The sequence below is a fragment of the Gadus chalcogrammus genome, chromosome 4 (assembly GCF_026213295.1).
Source record: "Gadus chalcogrammus isolate NIFS_2021 chromosome 4, NIFS_Gcha_1.0, whole genome shotgun sequence".
NCBI lineage: Eukaryota > Metazoa > Chordata > Actinopteri > Gadiformes > Gadidae > Gadus > Gadus chalcogrammus.
The window spans coordinates 8,350,484-8,374,496 of NC_079415.1; the positions used below are offsets into that span (position 1 = coordinate 8,350,484).

Consider the following 24,013-nt stretch of genomic DNA (forward strand, 5'->3'; position numbering starts at 1 on the left):
GCGGCATTCTCGAATTCTGAAGAACAATTGTACAAAGCAATATCCCAATACATATAACTGAAACGGATATGCCTCTACCAGAAGCCCTCTCTCTCTCTCTCTCCTCCCCCCACTAAACCCATGTAACTCAAACGGTTATTATCGCCCCGTCCAAAGTGTGCCTGGAAGTGCCTCTCTCTCGCCAGCAACACCCATTTGAAGCACCTTATTCCAAGCTTGCATTTGACCCCATTGAGACCTCATCTCATTCATTGAGCGCTGGGTATGTGTGTGTGTGTGTGTGTGCTGGTGTCAGGTGGATGTGAGCAGCCTGGTGCGGCCCTCTCTGAAGGTGCTGGACCCTGACGTAGCTCGTCTGCAGGGTGGAGTCCTGCTGCAGGGACGAGCCGTGGGCACCACCACTCTGCAGGTCAGACCACAACACTGCTGATGCCAATACCAAGATCAATACTAATACCAAGAACAAGATCAATAGCAATACTAAAGCCAATACCACGATTTATTCCAATACCAATACACTATTATCAAAGAGCCAACGCTACACGGGTTCAAGGAAACTCTGTGTGTGTGTGTGTGTGTGTGTGTGTGTGTGTGTGTGTGTGTGTGTGTGTGTGTGTGTGTGTTTGTGTGTGTGTGTGTGTGTGTGTGTGTGTGTGTGTGTGTGCGTGCGTGCGTGCCTATGTGCGTTCCTGCAGGTGCTGTCGCCTCTGTCCTCGTCGGTGCTGGCTGAGAGGAGCATCAGGGTGGTGGATGATAAAGTCAGTGTGACAGAGCTGGGGGTGCAGCTGGTGTCTGGGCTCTCTCTCTCCCTCCAGCTCAGCCCTGGGAGCAACCGGGCCATCGTCGCCACGGCCACCACACAGGAAGTCATCACAGAGCTCAAACAGGTAGGCAGTCCAGGTCGTTGCTTAATCTTTCGCTCTCTCTCTCTCTGTTGCTCTCCCTTTCTCTACCTCACATACATACATACATACATACATACATACATACATACATACATACATACACACACACACACACACACACACACACACACACACACACACACACACACACACACACACACACACACACACACACACACACACACACACACACACACACACACACACACACACATACATACATACATACATACATACATACATACATACATGTGATGCTGATTGGTATATATCTCTTTACTATGGTCCATATACATCTCTAAACAGGGGTAAGTGAATGCATGTGGATGGTAAAACGGTTACGTTGATGTTCATTATTTTAATGAGTTAAGCGCAAGGGAGTAAACGGAGCGTTCATTACTATTATAAGTGGAAGAAATTAAGCAAATAAATATGATGCATCAAAAACAGAAAGATATTGACATTAACCAGAATGGACGTAATACTTCTTCAACACAGTTGTGTTTATGATTATGACTGCATCAATTTAAAAAGGGATTGATTTCAGAGGGAAACACAGCAAGGCGCCTATTACTGTCCAAAGCATCCCTGCAGCAGTTGTTCAGTTTAAGTGAACAAAATATATCATCTTATAAAGACGGATATAATACGAGATAGAATAACTGTTCACAGATGGTTGTTGTGAAGAGGTGTTTATATTTATTGGTAATGGGGACCACTCAACGATATTAAGAAGCAACTAGGAAACCAATGAGATCGGGGCTGGAGTTTGACAAACTTGTTAAAGTTATCACACAGAAGCAGAACAACTGATTTATGAATAACTTTTGTATTCATTGAAGGAAGATTGCCAAACCAAATATGATACCCAAAGCGCAGAAACTCTGAAATAACTTCTTACCTCGGATTTCGGTTTTGCTTCCTAGTAATTCACTGCATGGCTTTTTCAATTTCTTATCTCGGAGGAAAGCCAAGCTCGGTTCATTTTTTGTCTTAGATTAAACTCGATTCCTTTTTTTCCCTTCAAACTTTGTAAGTAAAGTTTTGTTGCTTAAGATTGATGATACCCCCTGGCCGAAGTTTGGTATTATCTTTCTCTGTACCACACATGATTGGTTCATTCACCTTTGTTAAAATAAATAATTTCCCCGCAAACAAATAGATTTGATTAAAATGTAAGCCCAACTCCTGAACACTTTAATTTCATCTTTGATAAATAACTATGAAACTGATCAGAAAAGTCGCAAAGAGACAATAAAGTCTGTATTTTCTATCGCTGTTGAATATATGAACTGTATGATTATACATTATATTGTCCCCTTTATATCTACGAGGAAAAAAATACATACTGGCTAAATGGAAAGCCAGTTCCTACATTTTTCTGCATTGTAACATTGCATGTTTCTTAAAGCACCACATATATTGTATTTTTTTGGGGATATCCAAGCTATTAAGCAAAAAGTCTTAGTAGATGGATGAATATTAAGATTAAATTATTCAGAAAACAAAAATAAATTTTGGTTGTGGCAATACTTTTTCTGCATTGATCAATGGATAATCCTGATCTCTACAAAGAGTTACTAATATGTATTTGGAGTCGGTTGCTGTGTGGGATTTCTGTCAGCTATAACAACCCTTTTCCTCTGTATTTAATATTCATAAGGGCCCTACCACTCATTTGTTCAAGAGCAGCTGATGCAGTTAATTAAAACTAGCTTGTTAGTAATCATGCTTCAGAAATAGGCAGGCAGCCGCTGTTCCTTAGCACGGGCTTAGAGCTGGAGACATCTGTCTGGTGGGTGGTTTTGGGAACACCTAACTCCACCACAGGTTGGTGCTTAAACGTTTGGGATGCAGCAAGGTTGAAACGGATCACGGCAAATCAAACGAACTGTTCACTGAAACATTTTTAAATCGGAATAGTTAGCCTGTCGACACGCACTCACGACATGGGTAATGTAAGGGAACGGGCGTCTGCATCCTGTCAAAACAGGAAGTAGACCTATTCAGGATGGGTCTTTGATGCCGGTACCCTCGTGGTGGGGGTGTCATGGGGGGTTGGGGGGGTTGGGGGGGGGACGGGGACTGGTAACTGGCAGTCCTGTGCGCGTCGCAGTTAACCTCCAAACACACTGCTGGAGGAATTTGTCTATCAACTGCCTAGGGATTTGAAGGAGCAAAAACTTTGTGGAAAATAGGGTGAACTCCAAATGCAGATTAAATACGAAAGAAAATTTCATCAGAGGTGGAGTCAGGGGTGGAAATAACGCAATGGCACTTTTTTTCGGGAAGAATTTCGCAGACATGCTCACACATGAAAGTACTGGGTTGTTATATTGTATAATTGCGTTAAAAAAAAATATTATCATCAAAATTAGCAAGTTGGAAGTTAATCACATTCCCATGTGTGCCAATCGCTACATATTACATTTGGTTGCTTACCAAATACTTTCCCCTTCTTTACTTAACATATTCATAACTTCATGAAACCAACGTGTCATGTACTTAATGTTTGGTGGTATTTCAGTATATGATGAAATTCCGGGGAGAAACTGCCAAGCATTTGAAATCTACAGAACTCCAGCAGAAGGCAGGGGGGCCTCTGTGCTGTATTTTCCAGCCGCACACCTGTTTAACTTTACTGTTTTATATCCATGCTCGTTCATTTTCAGTCTTACCAGGCTCAATGCACATGATGGGGGACTGGAATTACCTTGTAGACAGCAGCCTGACACCTCTGCACACTGTCACTGTGATTCACAGAAAGCCACCAACACTCAACCCATATAGCACAGACCCAGACCCCAAAACCCATAGTTTGACTATTTGTCTGCCGGAGCATTGTTAGCATAGCTAGCAGGGCTTCTTGGTAGCTTAGTGCTCACTGCTCAGGGATATTTATCATGGCTTTGTTAGCGAAGCGCTCGGGGCTATTCGTCATGTAGTCCTCACATTATACAATTATTTATACAACGGTTTGTTCCGACCAAGTAATTTGATTGGACAAGAGGCATTCCATCTGTGCTCTGCTATATTAATAAACTGGATGTTCTTAATAGACATTCATCACTGCGCTTTACAGGTGTTAATTAGCCTACATTAATGGTCGTAAGCTGAGAGATCACCTGAGTCACACGTTCCACCAAAGTGTGAAAAGTCGATTATTTTACTGGTTGCACAATAAATGGGAACATATTCATGCATGTACATGATACAAAGTAGCTGGCCTGCGTTAACGTGACCATAAGGTGGCAAGTCCAGTTCCACTCCAGTTGCGGAACTGTTTGTGTTTGCGGTGCCAGACAAATGAAAGAAAAATAATCTAACCGCAATATTTCGGATAATATTACGGTTTACTTTTTGATGACGTATGTAGAGCCATTGTATTAATGAGATATCCCACTCAAGGTGGTGCATCTATACTGAATATCTATACATCTATACTGACAATACGTCCGTGATTGTCTTCAGCATTCGTCCTGCTTCCTGGTACCGGCAGCCAATCACAGCCATGCTGATATTCAGTATTACAGCACTCCTTCGCATGGGTGATTGCTTAAATAAAATAGCGGGATGATCTTTATTTCTCCAACGCATTTATCTCAAATTTCACTCACTTGTTTTAAAATACATAATATAATAATAATAATGTAATATAATTAAAATCCGATACGATTAGGCCTGTTGGGAGTCTGTGTGGGTTTGATGGGGCTGGTGAACAATGCACATGGGAAAAAAAACACATTGTGTGGTGATGGCTCTTTTATCCTGTGTGCCTTGATCACCGATCGCTCCACAAGTGTGCTACTCCATCAGCCTGACTGGGGCCAGGTGAAGCTGCTTGAACCAGCCATCGTCCACGCAGCCTGGTTCCAAAACGAAAGAATGAAACCCATCGAAGGTGGAAAAATAAGAGCAGACAGAGCCCGCTGGCATCCTGACCGGTGACTCTCTGCACCCACCATGTTTTCATGCTGAGGTCGTCCGTAGAAAATAATCGATACAGATACATAAACATCTGTACAGATACATAAACATCTGTATAGATACATTATCATCCATATAGACGCGGTAGCTTCGGGTCCCACATCCGAATTGTATTTGAACACGCTTTGGTCAATAGCATGGACGTGAGCATACATTTGTGTGTGTGCGTGTGTCTGGGTGTTGATCTTTTATTCTATCTAAAGTTGTTTTTCGATCCCTTTTAAAACACCCATCACCACCATCTCTCACCCCCCCCCCCTCCCACCACCCCCCCCCCCCCCCCCCTCCCTCCCCTTGCAGGAGGCGGTGGTCAGCTGCTGGGTGCGCTTCAGCGACGGCTCGGTGAGCCCGCTGGCGCTGTTCGACCGCGGCCTCTACTCCCTGGCCGTGACCGCGCCCGGCGAGGCGGCCGTCTCCGTGCGCCGGGCCCCCCACGCCACCTTCGTGGCGGTGCAGGGCCCCCCCGCCGCGGGCCCCGGGGCCCTGGTGCGGGTGGAGCTGCGGATCTGCGAGGAGTGCCAGAAGTCCAAGAGGAAGAGCAAGCTGGCGGTGGGCACCGGGGCGCTGAGGACGGACCTGCGGGGGGCCGGCCGCGGCGACGACCGCTTCGGGGAGGGGCCGGACGAGGAGGAGGAGGAGGAGGAGGAGGAGGAGGAGGAGGAGGAGGAGCCTGAGGTGTGGTCGACGTCGCGGGACACGCCCAAGGACCGGGATGGGCGTAGATGGCCGATGCCGAGCCAGGCCTCCACCACCACCACCCCCCCCGCCACGGAGACGCTTCGACCCCAGGAGGTTTGGGTCGGAACGGCGCCCGCCAGGTTCCCTACGGTTGTTCCTGATGAGACCACCTCCACCGCACCCGACCCCACCACCGCCACCCCCGCCCCCCGCCCCGACCCCACCACGGGCCACCCGGCCACGACACCCCCCCGCAGCACCGCCGCACGGCCCGGGCTGGAGGCCCCCATGGGCGTGGTGGGGGCGGGGGACGGACAGAGGAGGAGCTACGGCAACATGCTGGACAACCCCGTCGCCCCGCCCAAGAAAGACGGGCCGAACGCTGACGCCGAGCCCGAGAAGGAGACCCCCAAGTCCAAGTCCCCCCCCAAGGTGTTCGAGAACGACATCATCCGGACGTTCAAGGCCATGTCGGACATGGAGATCGGGATGTTTGCCCTGGTGGGGGTCTCGTGCGTCGCCATACTGGCCTTCCTGGTGAACTGCGCCTCGTACAACCTGTGCTTCCGCGGCCACAAGACGCCCATCCAGGCCGCCCCGGTGCCCACCGGAGACCCCAAGGACCACAAGCACGACTGGGTGTGGCTGGGGACCACCACCATGGGAGGCGAGGTCCCGGGCCCGCCGCCCAAAGTGTGCACGCTCCAACGAGAGGCCCACCACCGGCCTTCGCTGGACTCCCGCCACTCCATGGACGCCCAGACGGGCGCCCTGACCTCCGCCTTCCCCCAGAGGACGGCCACCCTGGGCCGCGGCCGCTCCAGCTCCCAGCAGCAGATCCAGTGCCAGCCGCCGTCGGAGCCCACGGCTCACCGCTCCGCCACCCTGCTGGCCCGGCCCCAGCGCAACGAGCCCCTGCACTCGCCCACCAGCAAGAGGAACCAGGTGCAATTCACCACCTTCACCACGCTGGACATCAAACACCTGGCGGCACTGAGGAAGAACGGCGTGGACTTCAACTGGGCGCAGCAGCAGCAGCAGCAGCAGCAGCAGCATCAGCAGCAGCTGCTGCTGGCCCAGCACGTCCCCGTCGAGCCCCACCACCACTCGCTGCTACCGGATCTCCCCTGGCCCGTGGTGACCCCCATGGGGCAGCCGGAGTAGGGCCCGTGTGTGTGTGTGTGTGTGTGTGTGTGTGTGTGTGTGTGTGAGAGGGGTCACCGGGGATGGGATCGTGTGAGAAGGCGCGTGGGCTGAACTCATGTGATGAGACGCTTTACCGCTGTGCGTCTCCACGGCGATGATCGGATATAAGTGTGTTTATGAATAAATATATGAATAATGACTAGAGATGTTTTTTAGGGGAGGAAAGCTTGGTTCAGAGTTTATTTATGCGCGAAATGAAAGGGAGATGATTGTAAATAGGCTATTATTTTGGGCAGTATATAAATAAATTCATAATAGATCAGACAAAACCAAATATAAAACTGTATACGATATCCACGACTAGAACTCCACTATTGCCATTCAGATGCTGTAAATACATTTATTTATATACGTAGCGACCCTGCTACGGCTCATACTCTAGTACTAGCTTTCCTTTATGCTAATAAAATCAACAGAACGGCTTTAAATATGAATGAGTATTTATTTATCCCAGCTAAATTATTGAAAGAACAATGGCATGCTGCACTCCGTCAAACAAAACACCTTTCACAGAACAAATAAAATAAAATAGTAATGTCCATTGTACCCCTGGGAGCGGAGAAGATGTTGGAGCTCAGCTCAGAGCGATGAATGTTCTGGAACAGGCCATGTGTGTGTATGAGTGGCTGTGTCTCACTCTAGAACCGGCCATATGTGTGTGTGTGTGTCTCACTCTGGAATCGGCCGCGTGTGTGTGTGTGTGTGTGTCTCACTCTGGAATCGGCCGCGTGTGTGTGTGTGTGTGTGTGTGTGTGTGTGTGTGTGTGTGTGTGTGTGTGTGTGTGTGTGTGTGTGTGTGTGTGTGTGTGTGTGTGTGTGTGTGTCACTCTTGACTCAAGATGGCGCTCACCAATCCACCGGTAATTCAACAAATATGAACTCATCCGGTCCTTCGTCAAGATACTCTGAACCAAAACAGGAATCCGGTTCATCGGTGATGAGGCTTGAAAAATAGCCTCATCACCACGACAACGCCCTCAAGGCCCGATGGGGATGTCGTAACAGAGTTATGGACGACCCAGCTCGGTCACTTCTAACGAGTCAAATAAAAGGTTGCCACACCTGTCCACTTATGTTCTCACACCTCCTGTTTTTCTGTCAAAGGTAACACCTCCACACACTCCTCTGCTCCTTGACCCAGAATATACCCGGCCGTGATTGGCTCGAAGTAAAGATAACAAAAGAAATGTTTCCTTATTTTATTTACTTATTTTATTCACATTGAACATTGAATAATCACATGTTTATACTGTATATATACCATATTGAACTTTGCAGAAATAACAAATTGATGTTACACTCAAGTTTGGACTCCAGGCTAACTAACCTTGTTTTGCATTGTACAGTTCTTTTGTTTTCTTAAGTATGAGCAGTATGGGGGAGGAACTGAGTAATTATGTGCTTGGTTATGTGAGAGATTCTTCTGCAGAATATACCTTAAGGGTATGTAACCTTTACAATATTGCGTTATCTTACACAACGGTGTTGAATAGCTCTTTTCATGCTTTCCCACTTAAAGTCCACAGAGGGTTTGAAAATGTTCGCGGAATCTGCAATGCAGTTACCGAAATGTCTCGACTTCCTTAGAGAGGGAAAAGTTTGAGGTTTTATTAAAAATGTAATCTATACAAAAGCACCGCAATGCTAATGTGTAAATGAAGATGGATTATGATTTGCCTATGAAATAGTATTTTATAATCCTCTATGTGTTATTCCTATGAGATCCTTTCAATAAAAGAAGATACTGAATGGCCTGGTTGTATAGAGATTACTTATCTAATTACATTCTCCATTACCCATTGTCAATAGTGTAGGTTTTAAGAAGGCTTTTTGTGATTATTGTCTGACAAATGGTTTATGTAAATTACTTTAGCCCGGCATATTGTTTTGAAAGTACACTTTTCCTATGCACTGACTAACCTGTGACTATCACTCAGCGCTCTTTACAGAGGGATTCCAAGCCTCTTGATATAATCTTTTATTAATAAATGTGAACTGAAACCAATATTGACATAGTGAGTTAAGTGACTTTCAGCCAACGTTTATTCAAGAGGCAAATCCCTCCCTGAAATAGAAAACACACAGAAAAGTCTGAGCATCGTACTAATGATAGATCAAATAAAAAAACTCAAAAGAAATGAAGCAGGAACTAAAAGCCAAACCGTACAGGCCATTCTTATCACCAGTCTCGTGAGAGTTCCATTAATCGACAGTCTCTCATTTGTCTCCTTCATCCCTCTCGGTTCTCATGTCTGTTTCTGTTGCTCTGAAATGACCACAGTGCACAGCTCTCAAAATGACATAGTCCTGCGATGGAGTGCATAACAAATATGCAGTCTTAAAAGAAGCATCTCCAAACTCTGATCCTTCACATAAATAAGTGATGCCAGCAAACACGGCCGCCCGTCCTACATGCTCCAGACTCACTCCCTACTCCAGGTTGATTTGGAATGTCGATAAAAGTGCTTTTTAATAAACCAACCGCAAAATGTCTTCTCCCAAAAGGCATAGTACATTTTGTTATGCATATCTCTCCTCTCTCTCTCTCTCTCTTTCCCCTGCTATGTCTTTCTCCCGCTATGTCTCTCTCTCTCTCTTTCTTTCTCCCGCTATGTCTCTCTCTCTCTCTTTCTTTCTCCTCTTTCTTTCTCCCGCTATGTCTCTCTCTCTCTCTCTCTCTCTCTCTCTCTCCTCTCTCTCCTCTCTCTCTCTCTCTCTCTCTCTCTCTCTCTCTCTCTCTCTCTCTCTCTCTCTCTCTCTCTCTCTCTCTCTCTCTCTCTCTCTCTCTCTCTCTCTCATCTCCCGCCTCAATGTATCTGTCCAACAGGAGTAGGATAGGTAAACAAACTTGCTCTGGGAGATAAGCAGTGATTCAAAGGGTTCTCCGCAGTGAATCGTGGTCTGGCATCTTTGATTGCAGAAGCGGACCATTTTTTTTTTTATCTACAAAGAAGGAATTACATGAGCGCACATGAAAAAGTCTATCACCATCGGCATGATAAAAGAGGGGACACAACATTGTCCTGCCATTCAACTTGTGCAACAGCCCCATATTTTGTGTGTGTAGTGCTTCTGTGGAGGCCAACAGAAGCACAACTTAATTTTGGGGGATTTGGAAAAGATTTGATCCGTCAGAGAAAGAGCCATTCATGGAGGAATCAATCTAAATAAATGGGAATGAGATACGGCAAATCATACCCCCATGTAGTGAGGCACGGGCCCGAGAGGATTTTCCTCGTTCAAGTACCTGCATGCCTTTTAAGTGTATTGAACCAGCCGCTCAATACTGTCTTGCGCAATCAGTTTGCGCTACCATACACAATTCCTTTAGTTAGAGAAGGAAATGTTTCTAATGGGAGTCTTATGTTGCACAGTTTAGCTGGTTTGGATAGTGTCTCAAGATCGCTTTTTTCCTTTTTTGCAGATTTGCAAATTGCAGAATGTAATATTCATAAGCAAATTATGTCATCCAGCTAAGCTTAATTGAGCCGTAGGCGGGGCTAAAGCCTTGTGGGAGTGGCCTCATCTATATGGGCGGTGCTGTATATAACGTAGGTGGGGCTAAACCAAATGGAAAAAAAAAAGTGAATGACACAACCGGATGATGGGAAGTCCTCTCGGTTTCATTACAGCAGACGTCTGATTGTGGCTTCAGCCTATTGGCAGATTGAGACGGATTGGGGTCATTGTATTGGAGGATTAGTGCATTAGCACAACGCTCTCTCTGTTGCACACGGCCATTCTCGCAAGAGGGACGAGGTCAAACACTTCCCACACTCATTTATTTTTTCCCACAGGTTATTTATTCTGAGATGACAAAAAGTGGATCTAGACTTAATCCTGTTTTTTTGCAGACTATGATACACATTGGTTGAAGGTGTGCAGCAGTAGGACTATTGCAAGGCTTCTAGTGTATAATATGTTCTACTTACCAATAGTTGTGCATGTGATGAGTATTATTAATACTATTAGCAACAATTCATTGTGTTTAAGAAAATATTTTTATATTTGAAATGGTGTTTACATTCTGCTGCTTCCCTGCTTATTCTATTCTCCTCTTAATAACGAGAGAGAGTCGATGTGTTTCTGTGTCTGTATCTTTGTGTGTGTGTGTGTGTCTTAAGTTGTGTGATTGTCTGTGTGTGTGTGTGTGTGTGTGATTGTCTGTGTGTGTGTGTGTGTGTGTGTGTGTGTGTGTGTGTGTGTGTGTGTGTGTGTGTGTGTGTGGTGTGTGTGTGTGTGTGTGTGTGTGTGTTGTGTGTGTGTGTGTGTGTTGTGTGTGGTGTGTGAACATGTGTGTGTGTGTGTGTGTGTGTGTAAGAAAGAGCACAAGAGAGAGAGAGCACGAGAGAGGGAGAGATAGAGAAAGAGAGCGAGCATGAAAGACTGCCATGAATACGACTATATAGCATTAAAGAGATTTCATCCGAGGTGTAAACGTTTTTAATGCAATTGTCGGCTAAACCCGGCTAGTCTGTGGATGAGTTATGAAGGTGATCTGAGGGGAGGTAGAGGGTGACTGAGGCCAGCGTCTGTAGCAACTCATTAGGGACCACACAGCCTCTCTCTCCCCTTGCTACACCTGAACCGTTTAGTAGAATCCACACATTAGCATAGGAAGTAGAAAGAGAGGGAATTTAACAGGAAGGAAGTAGGAAGGGAAGAGAGAAGCAATACAGAAAGAGAGAAAGAAAGAATGATAAAAAAGAAAGAAGCTAAGTAGTAGCAGTAGTAGTACGAGAAGTAGAAGAAGTAGCTGCAGTTGATACAATCAGGGCTGTGTATTTTCAGCCTCACGTTCCAGCTTTGATATCTTAATATTCATATTTTGTGTTTCAAGGTTACCTGAAGCTGAAGCGTTAGATTCAGAAAATAGTTGTCCCGTAAATATTTGTTTTCCTTCATACCATTGCAACATTTGACTCAGCCTTTAATGATATTGTAAGATGAAAGGATTTAGCTTAGCATGTTGCCAAAATACGTTGATATGGGACAGGCGGTGACTGCAGTATTATATTACAAACCGTCTGTCCCTGGTTCCCTTGAGAGTAGTTTATCATGCTATTCTGTGTAAAAAAAAAAAAGAGCTAACAATTCACCAGAAATAAAAACACAGATGCCCTACCAAATATTGCTCTGGACATTATTCATTAGAACAAGTATACAGTAATATATATTCATTTCTTAATATTTTTTAAGTTCTAATATATATATACGTCTAAATTATGAATATGATTCATATAATCTCCTTCATGTTATATGGAGCCTCAAGTCATATGGAATTATATACTGTATAATTCATAATAATTCAAGATTTATTAAAGATGTTGTATGTGATTAAAGGTCCATTGCTGTTCATAGATCTCTCTCTCTCTCTCTCTCTCTCTCTCTCTCTCTCTCTCTCTCTCTCTCTCTCTCTCTCTCTCTCTCTCTCTCTCTCTCTCTCTCTCTCTCTCTCTCTCTCTCTCTCTCTCTCTCTCTCTGGTTGTATTCAGTTCTTAGGACTCTGTACTAAATTGGCCAAGCGACAACATCAACAACGAATCAACAGACGCTCACAGAAGAGTTCCAAGAGAGAGGTTGAGAGCTACAAAAACAGCAGTGTTGGCGCTGACAACAGGAAAGCCGACCGCCCAGCTCAGGACCAGATGTTAAGGGGAGTGTCTTAAAGTGCCTCTTCCAGAATGGAACAGGAGGTTCCATTAAAGGCAGGATATCATTTGATGATGTTTTCTTTCGGTGGAAGCCAGCTCAACTGTGTCAGCTGTGTCCATGGCACCTCACAAGAACTGGGAAAATGTATTGCTATTACAATTGTTTCTTTAAAATGATTTCAAGTGCTTGCATTTCGTTTCACACCTGAGCAAGACAGTTAAGACAGCTTAATGAACAGACCAAAATGTTCACCGATTTGTTCTGTTCCACTACGGTTGTGGTCCTCAACATCTCATTCACCTAGCACATCTTCTTCATCGTAAGGCCTCCAACCAACTCAGTGATGAGAATGTTTGATCATTAACTCTGCAATCCTAATCAAGCATGATGGAAAAGTGCTGCAACACATGAGCCTATCTTAAACCCTGCCCATCTTCAGCGCGTGAGTAGAATCTCAATCATCTGCGTCCCTTGAAAGAAGAGAATACACTGATGTGTAAAGTGGGGCAAAGCATTGACCATATTTTGCTAAGACTTTCATCATAGTCTTTACATGTATCGAGTCAATTTTGTGCCAATATTACATATTCAAAATTACAATTATACACATAAACAGCTAATCATATTCACATCTGTGAATATATATCCACAAATGCCCATTGTCATGTCTTACAACTGTGAAACCTTGAGGAAAATCCACAAATGTACCCACAAGTCAGAAGCCAGGTTTCTTTTGGCCAATCAGAACATACAATTGGGATATCCAATCAGCCTTATCCATTGATTTAGCAACCCATAGGGAGTTGCAGCACACTAGACCATTTGTGGGGTGTGATCTGAATAAAATGAGCATGGGCATTAAGGCGTGTAAGTGGATTATCCCCAGATACAAAATACAAAAAGGCATACCAACATTTGACAACAGGGAGCAGTATACAATCCCCCATGGGGCACATGAGATATCTTAACCAAAGCAGGTGGAGGCTGGGATCGTGGTGAGTTCTGCGTAGCACACTTAACTTTGCAGAGACTCTGTTTGAGATCATGGAAGGTCTTAAATTGACCAATTATCAGTGTAGCTGCATGTGCTTGGAGCTTTAATCGGTCACAGATACGGCTAATGTTAGGATAAAGTTAGCAACACTCCAACCACCAATTAATTATGAATTCTGTTTTCTTAATGCCATTCCATCCAACGTGTGCTATTAGAGAAAAAGGCTTCGATGTTAGTTAAGTGTAGCATTGTGTGATTGTGGAGTGGTGAACCGAAGTGGTGCAATGAGGATAAACACTGGTATAACGAAACGTTACACAATAAAAAGGAAGAGAGCTATTTCTGGAATACACTACTATTGATATGGATTTGGATGACATATTTGAGGCTTCTGAAAGTAAACAAAAGCAAAGTTTATGGGTTGAGTGTTTTTAGGCTATTCTGATAGCTATTGTCTATGTCTTCATTTTTTTCCAGTTCAGTTGATTTTGGATTGATGGCAAAGGGAGAGAGAGGTTGGAGGAGTGAGATTGTAAACACAAGGTAAGTTAACAGATAAAGTTTTGAAATGATACAATGAATATATGATGCCTGGTTAGATGTGTCTATGCCTTTTTCTTCGTTTCTCACTCTCTCTCTCTTTCAGCACAAGTAAGACAGGGGGATTCGGTAGAGCCGGCAGACCCAGTGCAATGAGACGGCATGAGACTCACCCTCCACCTATGGAGTCTCAACTCCCTGGACTTCTCAAGCCTTTTGCTGCTCCTTATTTTCATAAACCAAACATTAAGCTACCCAATGGAGTGGTCTGTTTCGTGAAAAATTAAAACGCAGTGTTTGATTATGATAACCTCACATATGAGATAATTTTACATATTACATATATGTAATCTTAGATCATAGTTAGATAACTCATGTTGTTTTTAGCAAACTATCTTGATCCATAACATCCATACTCCTTTCTCAGAGTGATTGGTGCAGCCCCATGCATCCTTGGTTGAGAGTATATGCAAGGTAAACCTGGAGGAAAGGGCAAAGACCAACTGTTTGAGATGCTATTCATGTTTGGAGATGTATTTCATGAATTCATTGCAGTCAAGAAGTGCATAGTAAAAGGCAAAATATAACACAAATATATATATGTATATGTATGGTTTAATGTGTCCTGTGTGGATGTGGTTGAATGTTTCCCTTTTCAATAGCAGATTTCTGCACATGCATGTCAAGGAAAATGTTTAAAGTAAACAATAAACTTGAGTTTGAATATGTAGTACATATCAATGTATATATTAATAAGTGCAGGGTGAATAAGAATTGCAAAAATATTCCATTCATTTGTAAGGGATTTGCTAAAGCAACACACTTAACTTTATCAGGCTGAGGCTAATAGTCTCTAAATGGCTCTGGTTGATTGGATATCGCAGGCGTATGTTGTGATCTACAAGTCTATAAGAACCCAGGCTTCTAATTTTCCGGATACATCTGCAGATTATTTTTTCCGGAGTTGCAGAGAAATGGTGCCAAAAAGAGTTGTGTGATATATATTCATAGATGTGAATATAATTTGCTGTCAAATCTTGATTTACAATTGTGGAGTTTATGTTTTCACGTCACAAAGCTTTATTCAGGGTTAGTTTAGATTTTTAATTACGTTATTTTTGCACTTAATTTACACTATTTACATCACTATGGATTGTGGGTCAAAGGTACATTTAATTTGATTATGAGCATGAGAGATTGTGCTATTTTTCATAAAAGAAACAAAACTGTTTTTGACGTGGCTCAATGTGGAATCATGGGGAATCTGTTCTGAACTCTAATCAACACATTTCAGAAGGCATCACTGCATGTTGTTTTGTTAGATTAAGAGTCTGACCCTAACTTTGATCATATTGTTATTTCTTATAACAGCAGAACACGTAAAATATTTGATGAAAAGTGTGGAGGTACTTAAACAAACGCAGGAAAAAAAGGGAGGAAAGCTCCGGCCTGTCTGTCTCCCAACGCTTATTATTTAAGATGTCAACCTTTTACCTTTGCCAGTCAGAAATTACCACCCTTCTCTCAGATGCCATGTTCGTCGTACAATTAAAGTCCAAGATAGACATCTAATTGTACCAAGCTCATTTGCATGATTTATTTTCTATGCAGGCAGTGTGTGAGCTCCTTTTTTTTATTATTATTCAGTGTGCACTAATGACTTCTCCTCCCTAAGTTTTGCCTTAAGGTTGATCTTCAAACCGTAAATCACACCAACCAAAATTCAGGTTTCAACAAACTCTCACGTCACAAAGCGAGGGCTGCCATGTTTAAGTGGAAAGCATATCGTATGTTTGGACAGGCGTCACATACCTTTTTAAGAGCAGTGAGCTGCACTGCTGACACCAAAGTGCACAACCTCAGCAATTCATGAATGTTTTATAGTGGGTTGAGTTTGACTGATGTGTACTCCCTATCAAGCTTTGTTTGCTCAAAGCTTCGAGCTACACCCCTTTATAGCTGCTGTAAAAGGGTTTGTATGATGTTACTTACTGATGGAAAACCCTGAATGGAAGACACCACATCACCATTACTACTACGACCACTACCATTTCGATTTAAAATGCAGAGCCATGCTTTTGCAGCCAAACCCACAGTGTGGCTAATAGGGGTTGGGGAGAAGTACAATGGTGTCATCCCTCTAGACAAACCCATACCTTATTAAGCTCTCTTTAAATATGAATGGAATAAGTGAGATGCATATCATGTTCGACCAGCCAGCCAGAACCGGCTGATTAATTCTTTGCTAGAGGGGGATGCAAAGAGAGAGGAAAGATCTTCCCAAGAGGGACAATGTAGACTATCCATCTTAGTATTATAGAGAATAATTGACATATTTGATCCGGTTGAATTGGGGATATGAGGTAATGCTAAACTTCTTGCCACAACACAAAAAGTTTGGATATTTGTTTGGTATCTTTGTTTGATTTAGATTAATGGGATCTTTAATTTAACTGATAGAAACCCACGAAACATGAAGCAGAAATGTCAATACTCTTTCCCTCTGCTGGCCATGTAATCGAATCAAGTAAATAACTTCAGCCGTCTGCAAATTGTAAGGGGGGGGGGGGGGGGGGCAGGCATCCATCGCAATTAATTGCGTCATTATAAACCGAAGAGCTGTTTTTTTTTACCTGTCTCTACAATCAGCTTCAAGGACAGAACACTTCTATGATAGCTCACTCCTTTGACGGTCCAACAAACACATTTTGTTTTTGTGTATTTGTGTAACGTTGATCGGTGCACTAAAGTTGTGTTCCCTTCAACAAGTTCCTCTGAAACATAGACCTCAACCCCCTACAAATACTTCAAACCACACACATATTGATCACATATATGTGTCATCATTTAAAAAAAAAAGATCTCTCAGGGCAATATTCGCAGGACCGAAAATAGATGATGTGTACGGCACTCGACAGACGTAACAGGGTATCGTGAGACGCTCATGAGTCGATTCTGGGCCCTGCGATCTTAGTGGTCCGTAAACCAGGAGCGGCTTTGATACACGATTTTTGAACGCACCCAGGTGAATGGACTTTACTCCTCTCGAACGAGTGGGCTTAATAACCGCTTCCGATCACGCTTGTAATCCAATATAAATAGTAATGCATAAAATCGTAGCAATACATTATTGTTAATGATTTATCTTTTTTGGTCTTTGAAGATCCGAGAGGGTCTGATGATAACAAACGCTGGCTGGAGCTGGGAATCAAGATGACCCAGCTGGGACAGGGCGACTTAAACAAGGCGAAGGGAATGAGGTATTTACAGTAATCCCTCTCTAGCCCCTTCACCGTGACCCACGCCTCGCTTTGACATGTCACAGTCGCTTTTAGCGTCTGGTTTGCACTTCACTATGCTCGGTGGAGGCTAGGGGCCGGAAATGAAAGCAAACCAATGTCCACATTTGTTACGTGATGTTACTATTTCTAGGGGGGACACTGATGGCGAACCGAGGTGATTATACAGAGGGCAGTGCACAATTAAAGAAGAAAAATAGGCTGGCAGGGCCATGTACTGGTCAACTCTAATTATATATTGTGTCTGCGATGGCTTTATGATTTAATCACTTGTGTTTATGGGCGTCATAGTAAATGCCCTTATGTAAAAGGAAAAAAAAGAACTTTGCTGTGAATAAAACGGAAGAAAGGGTCCTTATGATATACACTTTAATGTCGGCTACTGGTGGTCAGTGCAAGAGTTGATTCGTACAAATTGGTTTACAGCCTGTTCACCATAAAACAACAAATCCCAGGTTGATTGTGCAATGGACACATCCAGAGAGGAAATGCAGTAATTTGAATGTGCGGTTCCGTACCAATGTTAAGAGTGTTTGGAATGGAGCCGTCCTACTCAGCCTATAGCTTGCTGCAGGCAAGTTTAACTTTCTCACTTGCTTTTTCCACCTCATTTAAGAACTAAAGATCAGTACATACCTCAAGCATGCGAGTGTGTGAGTTTGTGCGCTTGTGCGCTTGTGCGCTTGTGTGCGTGTGTGTGTGTGTGTGTGTGTGTGTGTGTGTGTGAGAGAGCATGCCAAGTGAGGTGGTCTATCCTAAGGATATGAAACAAATGAACAAGAGGAGATATAGGAGGAAGAGATGGGGCTGGAACATTGCACATGTATTTTCAAATTCTCCTTTCCTTTTTCTTTTCAATCCTTTTGTTTTTCACTCCGGCTCTCACCATTAGGCTTGATTGCGCTTAGTTTTCGATGTGTTCCCCTCCCATTAATCGTTTATTAGTGTTCTCTCTTTCTCTGTGCTTCCCCCCTCTAATCCTCAAACTATTTTCCTGAGACCACAACGTGAAAGTAATGCAAACCTGCTTCTTGCCTCCAGACCTGAATATACAGTAAAGGAGAACGTTCCACCCAACCGTTAACATTAAGGTTATTTGCACCTCCCCAATGGACGGCCCTAAACAGCTGGCCTATCGGAGCCCAGGGACGGCGCTCTGTCCTCCTGCGGGAGTAAAGCTAAAAACGGAAATCCCTTTCTGCCGCGGCGTTCGTCTCCGTTCCCGATCCAGCGGCATTCCGTTCGATGTCCCCCCCGTCCCCCCGTCCCCCCCCCGTCCCCCCACATCAGGAGCTGGCAGAGGGAGTCGCGCAGCAAATGAGTGGAGGTGCGCGCGAGTTGTCACACACATGAAACGGGACCCCCCGTTGCCGCGGGGATCTGTGTGTGATGGGTGCGTCTCCTCGACACGAGATGTGTGTTGTGCCGCCGAGCGAATCCGTCGGGAACTCTTTTTTTTTTTTAAGAGGAATATCATACCAATACTGGTATGGTATCTGCCATCCAGGAGACGTCAGACACACTTCAACACGCCTTAGCAAGTTAGTATGTTGTCACCCTCAGATTAGTCCAATTTTGCTCCCAATGGCACTTCAAAAAGTTGTTTAAAACGCACACACACACACACACACACACACACGCACACACACTACAGTGCGCTATGGGTTTGTAACTTTTTTCTGTGTGAATGAATGTATACAAATGCAATTTATTTCCCTCTCTAATACAACTGCTAATGCAGCTCTAGCTTTAAGTGGGATAGGGCAATACAAAGAGGGCAGGGAACCAGGCCAATTCATATACTGTTCTATTATGTGTTTGTGTAATACCCCCACACACACACAGCTGCTCATAGGGCCATACACCATATCTGGGATTCTGAAGGTCAAAGTTTGACCTTGTGTTCTTACACAGATGAGTGAGCATGTATTTGGGTGTGTTGCACTTCATTGGGGTTTGCTGTAGATTGTGGAATGTAGTTCGGGTTCGAAGAGAGATTAAAAAGACAGTGATGGTCTATACCCTGCTGTGTACAGTGTATTTATACATTATATGATTTATGTATTATGATGTCAATGAAAGCTCACACTCCCAATGTCCACACTCATAAATCCCCCCCCCACACACACACACACACACAAATACACACCTCCCACTCTGTGTCCAAACGGCTACACTGCATATGTTTATCATGAGAGAGTTAGTTTTTTTGTTGCTTTAAACTCAAATGAGTTGTGCTCTCTTCTTGTAAATGCAACACTTCAATCTCAAACAACTCTGCATCAACTGGCGTGATGCCTCTCTGATTGGTGTGTTAGGTCACCATACACACACCAAATGTAAAGTCCATAGAGACCTTGTCAAGGTACGGTACTTTCAGGTGGGATACGAGAGATGGCCTGACCTCAGTGGGAAAGCCTTGTGGTTAAGTGCACTTTATGACATTATGACTTAGTGTATCCATGAGACCATTACACCACATTAAGAGGTAACCATTAAATACCGATCATGGGACACCGGTATAGATTTGTCATTTGTTTTCAAGTATAATAGACCGCATAGTATAGGACGGGACAGTGTTTGGTCTTTCTCTTCCGAGACTTAAGACTCTGTAAAAGGCTGCAGCAGAATTTGTATGAACCGCTTGAACTGCAAATCTACTTGAGTCTTTAACTTTATCCGAACCGAATAATCTCTTTACACCCTTTAAGACCATCGTTGGCATGTTCTCAACGATGTAGCTTGAAGTTACAGTAGATTAATTGTTTTACCATGTCGATGCAATATTCCCCAATGCTCTTGGCATGGACTTAAGGAGCGACTGCCCATGTATGGAAGTATTTTCATAATCATATCCTGAGCTACCCGAAAACATTTAGGGAAGAATTCAATAAACCACTCGAACCGGTATGTGCCCAAAACTAATATTGAAGTCTTAATAAGCTTAGAATGGTAATCTTCGAGATCTCCGTTTCGCCCTTGGGGGTAAAAAACGGAACACACTCAGAAGTGAGTTGAAGTGCGAGTCTGTTGCAGTAGCTCCACAATACCCTCTCTGGGGGAACAGCCACTGCTGGGAGATGGAAAACATGTCCGTAACTGTGGGCCATTGTCATTTGAATGCACAGCGGGAACGTCCCCACTGAAACCCACTTCATAACAGTCATAACTCTTCACATACTGGGCTTTCATCAGTGGGCTGGAGGCTCAGTCACCATTTTGTTCCCTCATTCGGCGAAAGATGGGAGCTTTATTGACATTTTTGGAGATCTTCGAGATTATCACTTTAGTGAAAAATAATAGTCATCCACGACCTGGCGAAGTAAAGAGTTCAGAGATGTTCTGTGTTATTCGCCTCCGCCATCACTTAAAGTGAAAACGGAGGAAATGTAATGGATTTGCGTCATGCCTTCCCCACACACGGGTGTGCCTGCCAGCTGCCCTCGTAATAAATCTGTGGAATGTGTTCAGACTTTACCTGCATGCATATATTAAAAAACACGCGGCTAGGGGGACACGTTTGGTTTAGCTGGAGCTCGGAAGAGTTTGGAATATGCAAATTAAAGGGTTGCTTCATTTCAAATCATTCATACCTACACACGTTTAAGGCATTAAATTAGGAGGGTCAAGTTTAGGCATCGTTTAAGAGGTGGTTGAGCTGAGTATTTAGCTTAGGGGTTATGTTAGGCTGATATAATAAGCCCAAAATCATAGTCGTGTTGGGACTAATGCAAAATAGTGTTTTAAATTGGAGCGTGATTAAGTGGCTTAAACTAATCCAAACATAATTTGGGTTATTTTACCATTTAAATATTATATCCAATATGTATTATATTATATACAAGATATTAGATTTACATCGGCAATTTATTCTCTGAAGCCAGTTATTTTCCAACTACGATCTATGAACCACGAGCCCTATTTTCTCCTTCGGTTAAAATTAATTGACACAAAAAGGAATGCGATTACCATGAACACATGAGGGGGAGTATACTATTAGCACAGACAAACATGGTACGAAATTGAAATAAAACACTGCCTAACATGGGAAATCTGGACTGGAGACTGAACTCTATTGACTACATTAAACCCTAAATATTAACTGTACCAAAACTCTACTGACCGTTACCCTACTGGCCGTACTCAACCCTACATCTATTGACCTTTACTCTTTTGACAGTATTTAACCTTAACTGTTGACTGAACTAGACCCCTACTCGACTGACCGTACTAAAACATGACTCTATCGACCGCACTAAACACTAACTTTATTGCCCTTACTAAACCCTAACGGTACCAAACCCTACAGTTGTAGTTGCTCTAAACGACTACATTAAACCCCAAAACCAACTACAACTACCTCATGGAATCATCGTGCTGAAACCACCATCTCAGGAGTTTTGCTCCTACCAACTGTTCAACTAAATAAACACTGTTGGCAACTGTTTGAGAAAGATCCCCTTTAGTGCGCTTCCTAAAAGCCACTCAAACTGTTGACTAATAACCTCACCGCCACGCGAGGTGTCTCGTATTCAACAGGAATCGGAGATAGGATCTCAGAATCTGGTCTCAAGGAGACAGTCTCAATAAGAGTTCCTCCAGAAAAGAGGCAGAGTCTACGGGGATCCCTGACTTTTAAAACGAGTGTCTTGCGTCATTATAACGTTGATATTCGGCAACGGCCTTTTACCTCGTGTCTCAAGGCGATTGGACCGCATGATGAGGCACCTCTTCTCCTCATCAATTACATGCTGGGTGTTTGCCAAAAACTATTCTCCTTTCCACAATTCCCAAGCTACCAAGAATAGACATGTCAATCATCGAAGCATATCAAATACTCTTCAAAAGCATGAGAGGATTTGCATGAACATAGATTAAAACCTCAGTTGTCATTAACATAGACGTTATTCATCTAACATCGTCTTTGATGTAAAACAGGCATTATCCTAACACATGTGGTTTGATAAAAACCTGTCGACCTGAGGACCAAGCATCTTTCACAGTCTTTTGATGATAGTCAAATGACTATTTTATGATCAAGAAATAGAGAAAGATAGCTCAATACGATTATTTAGAAACACTATGGTTTTCCCGACAAACTTTCCATGAAACACTCTTGGCGTTTCGTCTTCATCCGTTGCTCTTACGTGGTCTTTTTCTTGTTGTTAACAGTCTGGGTGATTATTGAATGCCCTCAGACGGATGAATTAGCATTTATATGTAGACGCGTCTTGGTTGGGTGGGTGGGGTGGGGGGGGGGATCAGGCGTGTGTGGAAGAAGGTCTCAGTAATCAGTACGTGAACCATGAGTTAGCTGTTAGTCTTGAGAGTGGATGCTAAAGTGAAACTAGTTTGTATGTAGGGGTGTTGTTCCGCTGGTGTTGGAACTCCTCCTATAAAAGGGATGCTCTTCCTGATTGGCGCTTGTGAGCTTATGCTGTCTGACTTGTCCAATGGCTGTTCTAGGGAGAACTCCTCCCTGGGTTCCATTTAGTTTGTACAAACACTCTGCTCGTGCCAGCTCTTATCCTCTCTGATTTGAATGGTAGTAGTTGGCTGCTTGATACATTTATAAGCGATGCATCCTAGAGAGAAGAAACAGAGTTTTCTACTATGTCTACTATGTATGCTAGATATCCTGTATTGGTATATCCTACACGTGAACCTCCTAAAATGGCGCAATTTGATTGGTTCGCTATCATGGGATATTGAGCAATATCCCATGATTGAGATCTCAAACTCAGGATATTGTTTTCTTTGCAAAATGTCCCGCTTTATTTGTAAATAAAAACAAATAAATCCCGGCAAAAAGTGTTATCTTGTTTATTTTTGGAGTGTTTTTGTGTAGTATATACTATAAACATTATTCACCACAGGCTCTGTGAATAGTGGGGAATATATATTTTTATTGTTCCCCACTATTCACTTCGCCTTCGGCGAACAATTGTTAAATAGCCTAGTCTGTTGTCCTCGATTGACTGAGTTCTAAACGATCGTCTAAAAGGTTTCTTTCAAGCCAAAAGTGTGTATGTGTTTGTACCCTTAATATCTTCTAGCAAAATTCTACAATAACTTAGCTACTAAGTGCACAAGTGGGGATTCATTACATTACCCTGATATATGTCTGTAACTATACACACTGTTCCAAAGATGGCGAAAACTATGGTTACTGAGCCCAAAAAAAATTGTATGTGTGTGTACCCTTAGTATCTTCTAGCATATTTCTACAATAACTTAGCTACTAATGCCGCTTTTCCACCGCACATGTAGCTCGACTCGACACGACACGACTCGACACGACTCGACACGGTAGCAGCGCGGGTGCTTTTCCACCGCAAATAGTACCTCCGGGACGTGGGCGGGGTCGTCTGCGCGAAAGGGCCGTGACGTATTTTTGTACGCGACGCAAACAACACCTACGTAACCCACACATGGACAGAACCCACATAACAACAATGGAGAACATCGATGCGATGGTATTCGTGTTCGTATTATTAGCTGGCATGTTGAAGAAGTGGAATATGTTGGCTGCGGCGCTACTATGGCTGTTCTATCGTTACCAGCATGGTTGCCATGTCGCTCTCGTGACTTCGTCACACTCTCTGGCCAATCAGTGGCCGGCCGTCTGCCGACGTCACCTTTTAGCATCGGCTCAGCCGCTTGGAACCTAGAGCGAGGCGGTACTAGAAAAAGCAGCCACTTGAGGTACTAGATCGCGGTGGAAACGCAAAAAAGGCGAGCTGAGTCGA

At 43.6% G+C, this 24,013-nt stretch overlaps 1 protein-coding gene across 1 annotated transcript in view; it reads left to right on the forward strand.

Annotated features, from left to right (window-relative positions):
• si:dkey-1d7.3 (transmembrane protein 132D) overlaps positions 1 to 7,884 on the forward strand; it is an 83,226-nt gene extending 75,342 nt beyond the window's left edge. The window contains exons 7-11 of the mRNA XM_056587751.1: positions 296 to 409; positions 696 to 887; positions 5,193 to 5,509; positions 5,615 to 6,616; positions 7,881 to 7,884. Of these exons, the coding sequence (XP_056443726.1) occupies positions 296 to 409; positions 696 to 887; positions 5,193 to 5,509; positions 5,615 to 6,616; positions 7,881 to 7,884 (1,629 nt within the window). The remainder of the gene's footprint in view (positions 1 to 295; positions 410 to 695; positions 888 to 5,192; positions 5,510 to 5,614; positions 6,617 to 7,880) is intronic.
• The last annotated feature ends 16,129 nt before the right edge of the window (positions 7,885 to 24,013 follow it).